This window comes from Peromyscus leucopus, chromosome 13 (genome assembly GCF_004664715.2).
Source record: "Peromyscus leucopus breed LL Stock chromosome 13, UCI_PerLeu_2.1, whole genome shotgun sequence".
Lineage (NCBI taxonomy): Eukaryota > Metazoa > Chordata > Mammalia > Rodentia > Cricetidae > Peromyscus > Peromyscus leucopus.
In genome coordinates, this window is record NC_051074.1 from 21,845,992 (window position 1) to 21,858,169 (window position 12,178).

At 50.4% G+C, this 12,178-nt stretch overlaps 1 protein-coding gene across 2 annotated transcripts in view; it reads left to right on the forward strand.

The window, feature by feature from the left end:
• Positions 1-2,830: 2,830 nt before the first annotated feature.
• The window catches only part of Ddx11 (DEAD/H-box helicase 11), a 34,451-nt gene continuing 25,103 nt past the window's right edge, over positions 2,831-12,178 (forward strand). For both annotated transcript variants that reach the window (XM_028873971.2, XM_037210180.1), the window contains exons 1-5: positions 2,831-2,961; positions 4,424-4,571; positions 7,865-8,107; positions 8,587-8,676; positions 8,953-9,107. In XM_028873971.2, the coding sequence (XP_028729804.1) occupies positions 4,428-4,571; positions 7,865-8,107; positions 8,587-8,676; positions 8,953-9,107 (632 nt within the window). In that variant the 5' untranslated portion in view covers positions 2,831-2,961; positions 4,424-4,427. The remainder of the gene's footprint in view (positions 2,962-4,423; positions 4,572-7,864; positions 8,108-8,586; positions 8,677-8,952; positions 9,108-12,178) is intronic.

A 12,178-nucleotide genomic window follows, 5' to 3' on the forward strand; every position in this document is an offset into this window, starting at 1 on the left:
CAGGTCATGGCACAAGGGCAGCCGAGAAGCTGGGCTCAAACCTCAGACCCAGGCTTCTCTCTCATTCCTTGTCGGCAAGAATGGGGTCGGGGCTGTAGAGGAAGAACCGCTCCCATGATGCCACAGGGAGACTAGAGCAGGCACATGCCAGGAAGTGAGGAACAGGCTGCATACCTAGAGCTGTGAGCCCAGCTCTGTCAGACAGCCCACAGCTGGAACAAAATCCCAAGAGATGCAGTGACCCAGGTCACAGGGCCACCCTCTGACACATCTGGAGAGACCCTCCTCCAGGTCTCAGAAGCCAGAGGAAGAATTCTCAAGGAAGCTGTCGTCCTCTTGAGGGCAGAGCTCTTACTACAAGGAGGCTGCAGGGACCTAAGTCAAGAATAGGGATTTGTGGCTTCATCATCTAGCCCCTAAGTCCTTTGGCCTACAGCTGGCTCTGTCCATGCCGTTGTTGGCACACTGGGGAGCAAAGGACCCCTAGTGGTGGGACTGGACAGTCTGAGAACTCCTTGGACTTGGAAAGGGAGCTGTGAACGGGAACATCAGTGTAACAGCTCCTGGCTCGAAGGTCCTACGCTCGAAAACCCCAGGAGCCCTTCCAGGTTGAAACTCAAGAGTTTCATTCACGATAGTGAAGATGGGTCATGTCCAGGAGGGTCATAACTGGCAACAGCCTTGTGGCTTTGCCGTGTTGTCTGGCCTCTCTACCATCCATACCTTCCCAGGCTGAGGGTTTGGGGCAAGCAGCCGTATCCTCAGAAGATTGAGTCACAGAGGTTCTTGAGGGGTTCAGTAGTAAACAGAGAGCCAGGCTTGTGGTGGTGTTGTGTTCCCCAAAATATTGTGCACCCTAATAAACTTATCTGGGGTCAGAGAACAGGACAGCCACAATATTAAACATAGAGGATAGGCAGTGGTAGCACACACCTTTAATCCCAGCATTCCAGAGGCAGAAATCCCTCTGGATCTCTGAGTTCAAGGCCACATTGGAAACAGCCAGGCATGGTGACACAGACCTTTAATCCCCAGAAGTGAGCCTTTAATCCCAGGGAGTGATGTCAAAAACAGAAAGATATATAAGGCATAGAGACCAGAAACTGGAAGCATTTGGCTGGTTAAGCTTTTAGGCTTTTGAGCTACAGTTCAGCTGAGACCCATTCTGGATGAGGACTCAGAGGCTTCCAGTCTGAGGAAACAGGATCAGCTGAGGAACTGGCAGGGTGAGGTAGCTGTGGCTTGTTCTGCTTCTCTGATCTTCCAGCTTTCACCCCAATAACTGGCCTCAGGTTTGATTTTATTAATAAGAACTTCTAAGATTCCTGCTGCACAGGCTGGAGACAGTAGGGGCCTGAGGGTACTGTTTCCCCCGAGAGCCTGCATCGTGAAGCCCCCTCACAGTCCTTGCCATATTTTCCACACTGCATCAGAGCTTGGGGGACACTTATCCAAACCAGTCAAGAAGGTGGGACGACTCTCTGTCACCTCCTGATTGCTGGGATCATTTTGTTAAATCAATCCTAGCCGCTAGACCTGTGTGTAAAATGAATGACGATGAAGCCTGTTTGATGCAGCGTCAAGAGACTTTAGGGTTAAAAAGGATGGTAGGGTTAAGATGGCGAGGTCCTGCATCCTAGAGGGCTTGTACACACGAGACAGCCAGAGAAGAGGAAGGACTGGGGTCTGAGAAGACCAAGCCAGTATGGGCATGTCTGGCTCTCATTCCCATGAAACCTCCCCTTCCCTAAGGAACACATGAAAAAACGCTGATGCCTACTTACTTTTTTTTTGGTTTTTTGAGACAGGGTTTCTCTGTGTAGCTTTGTGCCTTTCCTGGAACTCATTCTGTAGCCCAGGCTGGCCTCAAACTCACAGAGATCCGCCTGCTTCTGCCTCCTGAGTGCTGGGATTAAAGGTCATGCGCCACCACTACCCGGCTTTTTTTTTTTTTTTTTTTTTAACATATTCTTGATCCTAATGCAGCTATTTGTAACAGACTAAACTGTGAGAACAACTTCTGAAAAGCCCCCGCACTATCCCCAGCCCATCCCACAGACAAGGGTCTAGATACGAGGTAACCAAGACCGAGTGCAGTCCATCCATGAGGGTTAGCTACTGCAGGCTTTGCCTTGAGCCTTTGATGCCTATGAGTAGGTGAGAACAAAACCAGCATAGTTAATTAAAGGCTGTCAGACCCCAGAAGGATTGAGTGCAGCTGCTGCCCAGCTCATTATACAGCGGGCACGAAAGGGCAGAGAACGAGTCATTCTTGTGTCTCTTGGAAAAGAAGAGGGAGAAGGGACCCAAGCTTGAGGCTGTGGTTAGGATTTCTAGCCACAGCCTCTGCAAGTGGGTCATGTCCAGTGTCCTTTATGCAGTAAACAGAGAGGTTAGTAAGGACCGATCGCTATGCTTTCTGTGCTGTGTGTGCTTTTTTAGTGACAGAAAACCAAATCTCGACAGATTGTTCCTCAGAGCCTGGCAATTCTTTATTTCTCATTACCCAACTCTAACGAATTCACCGTAGTACAACTTTGTACCTACAGTACTGCGAAACAGATTCACTATCTACATTAAGGAGGAAAAATTCATAAATAGATGCATGAAGTACTACATCAAAAAAAAAACCCCAACCTCTTCAGGCTTTATACCGCTGATAAATTTATTTTAATGTTTAACATTCTTCCATAAAAGTCTTATTTAACAACGATAACTGGTGAGGCCAAAAATCTAACGTCGGAGGTTAGATCAAGGCTTGATCCCAATATCGGAGGACGCTCACACACCCTTCAAACCCAGGCTCACAGCCCGCCGGTGATCTGAAGTGCGCAGGCGCAGTGGCGCGGGGGGCGTGTCCGCGCGGCGGGTTTTCCTGCGGGCGGACGCTCCTCCAAGTGCAGCCGCGGTTCCAACTCAGCCGCCGCTTGCTCGCCTTGGTGAGACCGTCCTGCGGCTGAGGTGAGTTCGGTGCTGCGTGGGGGCAGAGCTGAGGGCGAAGGAAGCGAAGCGAGAAAAGTCAGGCTCGAGCGGAGACGCAAACGAAGGGCGCCAGCGAGAGCCAAGGGGCGGAATGAGCGGAGCGCGCGGAACGGCCGGAAGTGGGGGTGGGTGGGTGGAGACAGCGCGTGATTGACTGGCCGAGAACCAATGCGAGGGGCAGCCCGGGGATAGCGGCGCCTTCAAGTTGAATGTAGTGTGTTGAGTTCTAAAATTTAGGAAAGCTGTATTAAGCGATTTTTTCCCCTAGGGAATTATTTCATTTAGTGTACGTCAGGTGTGCACCATTACCACCTCTGTTAAACATGAAGACGCAGGTGTTATTGATAATTATTAACCTGAGATCCATTTTGGCAATCTACCCCGGGGCCCGGCCCATACAGTTAAGTGCTCTGCTGTCCTGCTGTTTTTTAGGGCTCAGGAAGGAAGATCGGATGTATGTAAATCTACCACATTGGTAATGGAAGTGGGAGTCAATAATAAATACATAGTTCCCACACTGTCCTGAAATCCAGGCTCACTTGCGCATGTATGTCTAGTTTACCCAGACAGTGGCACTCTTCACCTCCGTGTGCATCATTCCAGGGAATCGCCTTTTTAGTCTTCCTAGTTCTGTTGTACTTAGGTGAGCTTGACCGAAGCAGAGCTCTATGGACCCGGGTTAAATCCGTGCTTCTCTTCTTGGAGTAAATAATGTTTCTTCTCCTTAACACCCCCGACAGCTTTCTGTTGGAGATTAAGATCAGGGCTGCTAGAGAGCCGGTCACCCCAGCCAGCAGTTACTTAATTTCTGTAGCCCCAGGAAGCTCCTTCGTCTTAAGGCCAGAAAAACGATGGCCAGTAGGTGGCGCTGCCTGTGTCGCACTAGAGGTTAGGCTGTAGAAAAGCAGATGTGAGCTGTCTGGTGCAGGAGGCTGTGGATGTGAACTGTCTGAAGGAGCCTGGCCTCTGTGCCATTTCCCTTCCTTAGTTCTAAGGGCCTCGGTCGCAGGAGCAGGTGAGGCAGCTGGGGCGTGGGAGTGCTTCACCACAGAGTCCTTGGAGAAGGGTGCCTGAGAAGGAAGGAATCACAGGGGCAGCTTTGAGCCTAACGCTCACCTTGGCATGAAAGTGCTCTGCTTTTGTGGAGGCACTGGAAGGGTATCCGGTAGCAGCGTGAGAGGCTCATGTTAGGGCTTTCCTGGGCTGGATGCTGCAATAATAATGTCTGACGGGCATCATGAGATGGAATGTATGGTTCTGGTATAGCATGTATATGTATAAATGGACAGAATGTGGTCTCTGATTGCCAGAAAATATACAGCTGAGAGGGGAATTCTGTGACAAGTGAGAAAACTGCTTTGGGCTAAAGATTTCAAGCCAGTTCATGGTTGATGAGAAAGGTAGTAGATTTCTCTTACTTTTTTTTTTTTTTTAACTCTAGGGCAATGGCTGACAAAAGCCAGGAGGTCGGTGGCATCCATTTCCCTTTCCCCTTCCCACCCTATCCTATCCAGAAGGACTTCATGGCGGAGCTCTACAAGGTTCTGGAGGCTGGCAAGATTGGGATCTTTGAGAGTCCAACTGGCACAGTGAGTGTGAGGGATGAGGGAGTGTCAGCCACTAAGACAACTTGGAGGTAGCCTTGCTTTCCTTGACAGTTCTGTGCAGACATTGCCTTCCTTGAGAAGAAACCGGGCACAGGAGTCGTCACTTTGCCTTTCTGCATAGCACTGGCTTCCGCTATTAAACTGTTAAGCACAGCACCGCAGTCTGAGGAAAATCAGGCTAAAGGCAGCTGAGACTTTAAAATTGCAGTGGACACCATAGCACCAATGCTTTGGGGTTTCTCTGTCACACTACTGCCTTGGTGTTGAGGGACATGAACATGGCTGTGGCTTTTCTCCAGGTTCGACGTACTGTTTTAGAGTGTAGGATATAGGTTCCTGAGTGTTGTGAGGAGCCCACCGAGGGACCCTCTGTTTTCCTTCCTGACCCAGATTGAGTGAGCGAGGTAATTGAGGTGGGCTGTGGAGACTGAAAGGGCTGTGGCTAGTGATCCCCAGCTTCTTTCCGGCACTCTGGTGTGTTACCTTGCATGGTGAGTACTATGTGATGGTGTGAAGATTCTCAAACTCTAGGCTTCAACCTCACAGATACAAAAACCTTTGGTCGCTGTTAACTGCGTGCCTGGTATCTGTGGAACTTGGCAAGGCTGGCCTACAGGAGGCTCTTCACATGAGTTTTCTGAATGAACAAATAAAAGACAGTGAATTATCCTCATCCTTATAAGTGTGCAGAAGTACATCTCTAGAATTGACACCCAGGATTCTGGGACAGAAAATATGTCTTCTGGGATACTCCGTTGTTCCTTTTCTACCAGTGGTTCTCAACTTGTAGGTCGTGACCCCTTTGGGGAGTAAAAAAAATGGCCCTTTCACAGGGGTTGCATATCAGCTATCCTGCATATCAGATAATTTTTACATTATAATTCATAACAGCAGCAAAATTACAGTTGTGAAGTAGCAACAAGAATAACTTTATAGTTGGTGGTCACCACACATGAGAAACTGTATTAAAGGGTTGCAGCATTAGGAAGGTTGAGAGAACTGCTGCTCTGTATGGTGAGTGGGAACATTTTCTGAGTGCCTTGTGAAGGTTGCTCTATGGCTTAGGAGAACATTTGGATTTGCAGGGTTTTGGTTTTGGTTTTTTTGAAACAGGGTTTCTCTGTGAGTACTTGCTATACTGGAACTCACTCTGTAGACTAGGCTGGCCTGGAACTCACTGAGATCCACCTGCCTCTGCCTCCCAAGTGCTGGGATTAAAGGCGTGCGTCACCACAGTCCGACTGGATCTGCAGCTTTTTAACAAGTTCCAGTCAACCTCTTTTAGTACCATTATTATTACTATTATTATTATTATTTCTGTTTTACATTACTTGAGACAAACCGGCCCTCTCAGTCTGCGGTTTTTATGGCCTTCTTACAATACCTAAGCCTGCGGGGCTTTAGTTACCATCGGTGATTGTGTTAGAGTGGACGCTGTTAACTTTGGAAGGTGATTTGGGGTGTACCCTTAGGAACTGCCGCTCCCTTTTTAGTGAGGTTTATAGGGGCTCTGTCCCTGGACCATTGTTGCACGCTGGTGTCTTACTGTCTTGCCCAACAACAACTGAGGACAGTTTTTCTTTTCCACAGTCAGCACATGATCCCCTTCCCCCCAGGCTCTTCTGGAGGAGTGCTGCTTGGATTTCTTTCCATTTAGTGTTTTCTGGAAACGGAAACAGTGCAATGGGGTGTTCTTTAAGTTGTGTGATCTGTCTATTCCTCAGAAGGGTCATCCTGCCAAGAACCATTCAAAATATTAATGAAAGCTGATAGATTCCACATCTCCGGATAGTGATATTCCATCATTATTTAAAAGTAGCAAGTACCCCATTTCTTACTTTACTGCCAGGTATTTTTTTTTTTTTTTTGTATTCTGCTTTCTGTGTATTCACTATCCTAATGCTTGTGTGGGCTCCATGAGTGGATCTTACTATTTTCTGTCCCAGTTTTGTATATATATGGAAATAAACTTTGAGAGTCAACTCAGAGTCCAGAGCTAGTAAGATGAGTTACTGTTTCATCCAGGATTGCAAGCGAGGAGTCTAAGGCTTATGTACCTCCCAGGGCTGGTAGGTCTAGAACACTGGTCTGCAGACTCTCAGCCACCCTGGACTAAGTAGGCAGAGGGATCAGTAGACAGAAGGCTAGCTCTAAAGATTCATTTGAAACCCAAATGGATCCTAGGAGCAGCAGCCTGGGAGACGCCTCCCTAGAACTATGTCCCTTTCCTGGGACTTCATAGTATAGCGTACCACAGATTGGGTGCACAGCAGAAATCCAGCATCTTACAGTTCTGGAGTTTCAAGATCTGGAATCAACATAGTAGCAGGTTTGGTTCATTCTGAGGGCTATGTGGGAAGGGTGTCCAGGCTCATTTCTTGGCTTGTAGATGCCATCTTCTTCCTGTTTTTCTTCATGGTGCCTTTCTTCTGTGGGTGTCTCCATCTGAATGCCCCTCCCTTTTTCATAAGGTTCCCAGTCCCTGTAAGAATTAGGACCCACCTAAGAGCCTCATGTTAACTAGTTGGACCCACCATGATTCCGTTTCCAGGAAGTTCACATCCTGAGATACTGGAGTTAGAGTTCAGCACAGGGGATGCAGGTCAGCCTGTGAAAGGGACCATGGAAAACTGACCTCAGTCAAGAACAGTGTTGTGGACAGCAGTCATCTTCAACAGTAGGGACGAGTGTGACTGATTATGTTGTATCCGGACTTCAGTTGCCTTAAAGTTAGAGTCGAATGTGGCCTTGGCAAGACTTTGGGATTTCATGCTTTGTCTTTGTTTTTGTTTTTGTTTTTTCAAGACAGGGTTTCTCTGTGTAGCTTTGTGCCTTTCCTGGAATTCACTCTGTAGCCCAGGCTGGCCTGGAACTCACAGAGATCCGCCTGCCTCTGCCTCCCGAGTGCTGGGATTAAAGGCGTGCACCACCACCGCCCGGATGGTTTTCATGCTTTGTATTTCTTGGATATTAGTGAATTTTTTCCACCATTGTTTAGTTATATTAACTTGCAGTGTTTGTAAGTTGAGAAGACACTTGAATTCTTTTGGAACGTGGAGCTATGTGGTTTCAAAGCTGCTCGTTACTGCTTCTTGGACCAGGTTTTACACCCCCTTGCCTGCTTCTGTGGACTCTGCTACTAACTCGTTTCCTTTCTAGATGGTCTCAGAGCATCCTCATGCTTAGAAGTACAGCTTCTTACTGTTAACTGGGGAAGTTGTCCTTCAGGGAAGCTTTGCTGCTGGCCTTGTCTGAGGTCATCTTTCTTCCTTCAGGGCAAGTCCTTAAGTCTCATTTGTGGGGCCCTCTCCTGGCTCCGTGACTTTGAACAGAAGAGATTACAGGCAGAGGCTCGTCTCCTTGCACCCGGGACTGGCCCCACGTGTGGGCAGAACTCGCTCCCATCTTCCTCCTCTTGCCAAGAGCCCTCTGACACCCCGAGGCCTGGCGGAGAACCTGACTGGGTCACCGAATTTGTTCAGAAGAAAGAAGAAAGGGACCTGGTGGAGAGGCTGAAGGTGAGCTCTGAGGGGCTGAGAGAGGGGAGCGACCCGGGACACAGCTTTCCCTGATTATTTTCAATTTATTACAAGTTGAGGAATTCCATATCCTTTGTTTTGGTGGCGCCTTTCAACCCTTCTGTGAACTTGTGTGGCTATCGCTGTCTCTTTCCGATGCGGGCAGACCTTTCCCATTTATGGCTCACTCGGCGAGGGACTCGGTTGAATCATGACTTTTGTATGCCCCAGAGAAAGAGGATGTAGTTCTTTTGCACTGAGCAGTGGGGCCAGACCTGCAGAGATGGAGCGTGTGTGTGTGTGTGTGTGTGTGTGTGTGTGTATGTGTGTGTGGTGGTGGTGGTGGTGGTGGTGGTGGTGGTGGTGGTGGTGTGGGGAGGTGTGTGAGGCAAGGGCAAGAAGGCCCCTAGTAGACTCCTGGCTGAGAAGGGCCCGGGTGGCCTTCCTTCAGGAGTCTCTCTGCTGTCCCTGTCCTTTAGGAGGAGCAGGTGAAGAGGAGGAAGCGGGAAGAGCGTCTGCAGCAGGTCGGCCAGGACGGAAGAAGGCTCAAGTTTGCAGCAAAGCGCACGGTGAGCATCTGGAGGGCTGCGGCATGTGAGGCAGCTGGACGCTGCCTGCGGTGGAGGTGAGGGACCAGAGTGGCAGACTCCAGTCCCTGCTCCCTTGGCCAATAGCTAGGGATCTTAAGTGGTGGAGAACTTGAGTCTGGAAGAGGCATTCTTGAGTCGGGTAGGGACGCTCGTGTGATGGGGTCAGTCTGGGTGCCCTGTCCTTGGTGACGACTCTGTCAGGGAGTCAGCAGGGCCCCAGTGCTGAGACTTCTTTTTGTCGTTGTTCCTACCCAGAAGAAGGAGGAAGAGGAGACCGAGACTCTCCTGCGCCTCAGCAGGGAGATGCTGGCTGAGGGGACCGGGCCGGAACGCCTGGAGCAGCTGGAGTGCGGGGAGGAGGAGCTGCTTCTGGCAGAGTACGAGAGTGATGAGGAGAGAAGAGCCAGCAGGTGAGACCTCGGCTGCAGTCAGTCTATAGCCCTGCGGGTGCAGCTCTGCCCTCGGGCCACCTGACGACAGGGCCTGATAGCCAGCTGCCCTTCACTCTATTCCGGCTTTTATTTGGAGTCCATAAATGCTGGTGACAACCATGGCTGGCCTTTACTCTGTGCTGGTCCTCTGTATATGTTGAGATAGTTTTCCCCGTGGTAGCTCAGTGGTGGAATCCTGGAGGCTGTGGATTGGTCAAGTGCCATGTCTTGGCCATTGCTGTGGGCTTATCAATGGAGGGGAGAGCTAGGCCTGGACCTAGGCCACCTGGCTCTAGTTCCCATATTCCCCCCCACTAAACCTCAGCATGTGTGGAGCGCAAGGTCCTAACTGTCAAAGAGTCCCTGACTCAAACTTGGCCACTGTTTTAGGCTTCTGGTCCAGATGGACAGGTAGGTTCCTATTTTATGAGCTTCACTTGGGGGTGAGTCAGGAAACCCCGATGGGGGGGACTTGGTCACTTCTGCAGCTCACAGAGCCTTTCCAGACCCTCCTTTCTCATTCCCACCTTAATTCTCGTGGAGGGAGTCCTGGTCCAGGTGCTACAGCCCGTAGTCACACCCCGAGTAGGCACAGTGACCATAGGTGGATGTGGCGTGGCCATTAGGGGAACAGAACAGGACTCCCCTAGCTGGGGATCTGCGCGGGGAGTGTTCTGTGGGACTCTGAGTAGTCAGTTGAGATGGGCGGGGTGTAACTCTGTCCATGAGCAGCATTTCAGGGCTGGGAGGTGGGTGCTCAGTAAGCACACAGCACCAGTTTGAAGCCAATGTGTTCGCTGCAGACAAGCAGTGCAGTAGTGTGTGGAGACATGCCAGAGGGGAGGCCTCTGAGGAGCCAGTGTGTTAAGACAGAGGCTTAGGAAACCTGGGGCGTGAGGGCTCTGATGAGGGGACCCATAAGCTCATTGGGCTGGAAGTGGGGACAGTGTGTGCTCGAGGGGAACCCCAAGTGTCAGAACAGAGAGATGAAGGAAGAGAGAGAAGACCCAAGGTTGGAGCAGGTACAAGTTTCTCTAAGCCTCAGAGCCCCGTGTGTACTTTATGGATGTCAGTCATTACAGCAGGAGGCTGCGGAGGGATTAACTAACTGAGCCAGAGTGAGATGTTCCATTTCCAGTACCAGGAAGGTCCTTAAAAAAAGCATTAAAGTTCATGGCTGTTTCTAATGGCACAAGGATTAAGGCAGCTTTATTGCTCTCCTGTAAAGGCCGTGGCAGGTCCCGTATGTGCCGTGCTCTGGTGGACACTGTGGTTGTCACATGGACTGATTGTTTCTAGTGAACACTCGGGAATTCATAAGGGATGAATCCGGGCTCTTTATAGTCCCTATGCAACGCACCTGTGTGACTTACAGCCACCCTTTGCCAGACACCAGTGAGGCAGCTGTTTTGTCTTCTCTGTTTGAGGGTTTTCTAATGTTGAAAACGCCCTTCTCTCCTCCCGAGGCAGATGTCCTCACTTCTTCAGAGCCCACTCTAGTCCTACAGCCTGGACAAGGACCGCGGGTCCTCCAGCTTCCTACACTGGACAAGGACCGCGGGTCCTCCAGCTTCCTCCGGCTGGACAAGGACCGCGGGTCCTCCAGCTTCCTCCGGCTGGACAAGGACCGCGGGTCCTCCAGCTTCCTACGGCTGGATAAGGACCGCGGGTCCTCGGCTTTCTCCGGCTGGACAAGGACCGCGGGTCCTCCAAGCTTCCTCCGGCTGGACAAGGACCGCGGGTCCTCCAAGCTTCCTCCGGCTGGACAAGGACCGCGGGTCCTCCAGCTTCCTCCGGCTGGACAAGGACCGCGGGTCCTCCAGCTTCCTCCTGCTGGACAAGGACCGCGGGTCCTCGGCTTCCTCCGGCTGGACAAGGACCACGGGTCCTCCAGCTTCCTCCGGCTGGACAAGGACCGCGGGTCCTCCAGCTTCCTACGCTGGACAAGGACCGCGGGTCCTCGGCTTCCTCTGGCTGGACAAGGACCGCGGGTCCTCCAGCTTCCTACGCTGGACAAGGACCGCGGGTCCTCGGCTTCCTACGCTGGACAAGGACTGCGGGTCCTCGGCTTCCTCCGGCTGGACAAGGACCGCGGGTCCTCCAGCTTCCTCCGGCTGGACAAGGACCGCGGGTCCTCCAGCTTCCTCCGGCTGGACAAGGACCGCGGGTCCTCCAGCTTCCTCCGGCTGGACAAGGACCGCGGTTCCTCGGCTTCCTCCGGCCTGACTCGGGCAGCAGGTCCTCTGTGGACACACCGATCCCATCTACAGAGGGTTTGCTCTTACCTGGCATTGTGGCATATGCTTGTTATCGCAGAAGTTGAGTGTATGAGGTGGGAAGATACTAGGCTTAAGGTCGTGCTGGGCGGTGGTGGCACACAAATCTCAGCACTCGGAGGCAGAGGCAGCAGATCTCTGAGTTTGAGGCCAACCTGGTCTACAGAGTGAGTTCCAGGACAGCCAGGGCTATGTGGAGAAACCTGTCTTGAAAAACAAACAAAACAAAACAAAACAAAACAAATCAGCCTGGGGTACGTAGTGAGATTCTGAGGAAAAAGTAATGACAATTTTTTTTAATCTCTTACCCAGATCCTGCTAACTACCCCACTTGTATGAGCCATATAGATTCAAACTTTTCACAAAACTGATGACAGCTTCTCACTGACTGTGAAGTTAGCCCTCCAGTTAGTCTCTACAAACCCCAAGGCATGGCATTAAAAAACATGACTTGGAAGGAAAACCTTTCTTTCTTTTTTTTTTTTTTAAAGGATTTTGATTTTGCTTGCTTGTATTTTTTGAGACATAGTCTTTTTATTTATTTACTTACATTTATTTATTTGTTTGCTTGTTGATTTATTTATTTATTTATTTTGTATAGTGTTCTGCCTGCATGTATGCCTGCAGGCCAGAAGAGGGCACCAGATCTCATTACAGATGGTTGTGAGCCACCATGTGGTTGCTGGGAATTGAACTCAGGACCTCTGGAAGAGCAGCCAGTGCTTTTAACCTCTGAGCCATCTCTCCAGCTCCTCTTTTTTTTAAAATTCTGTA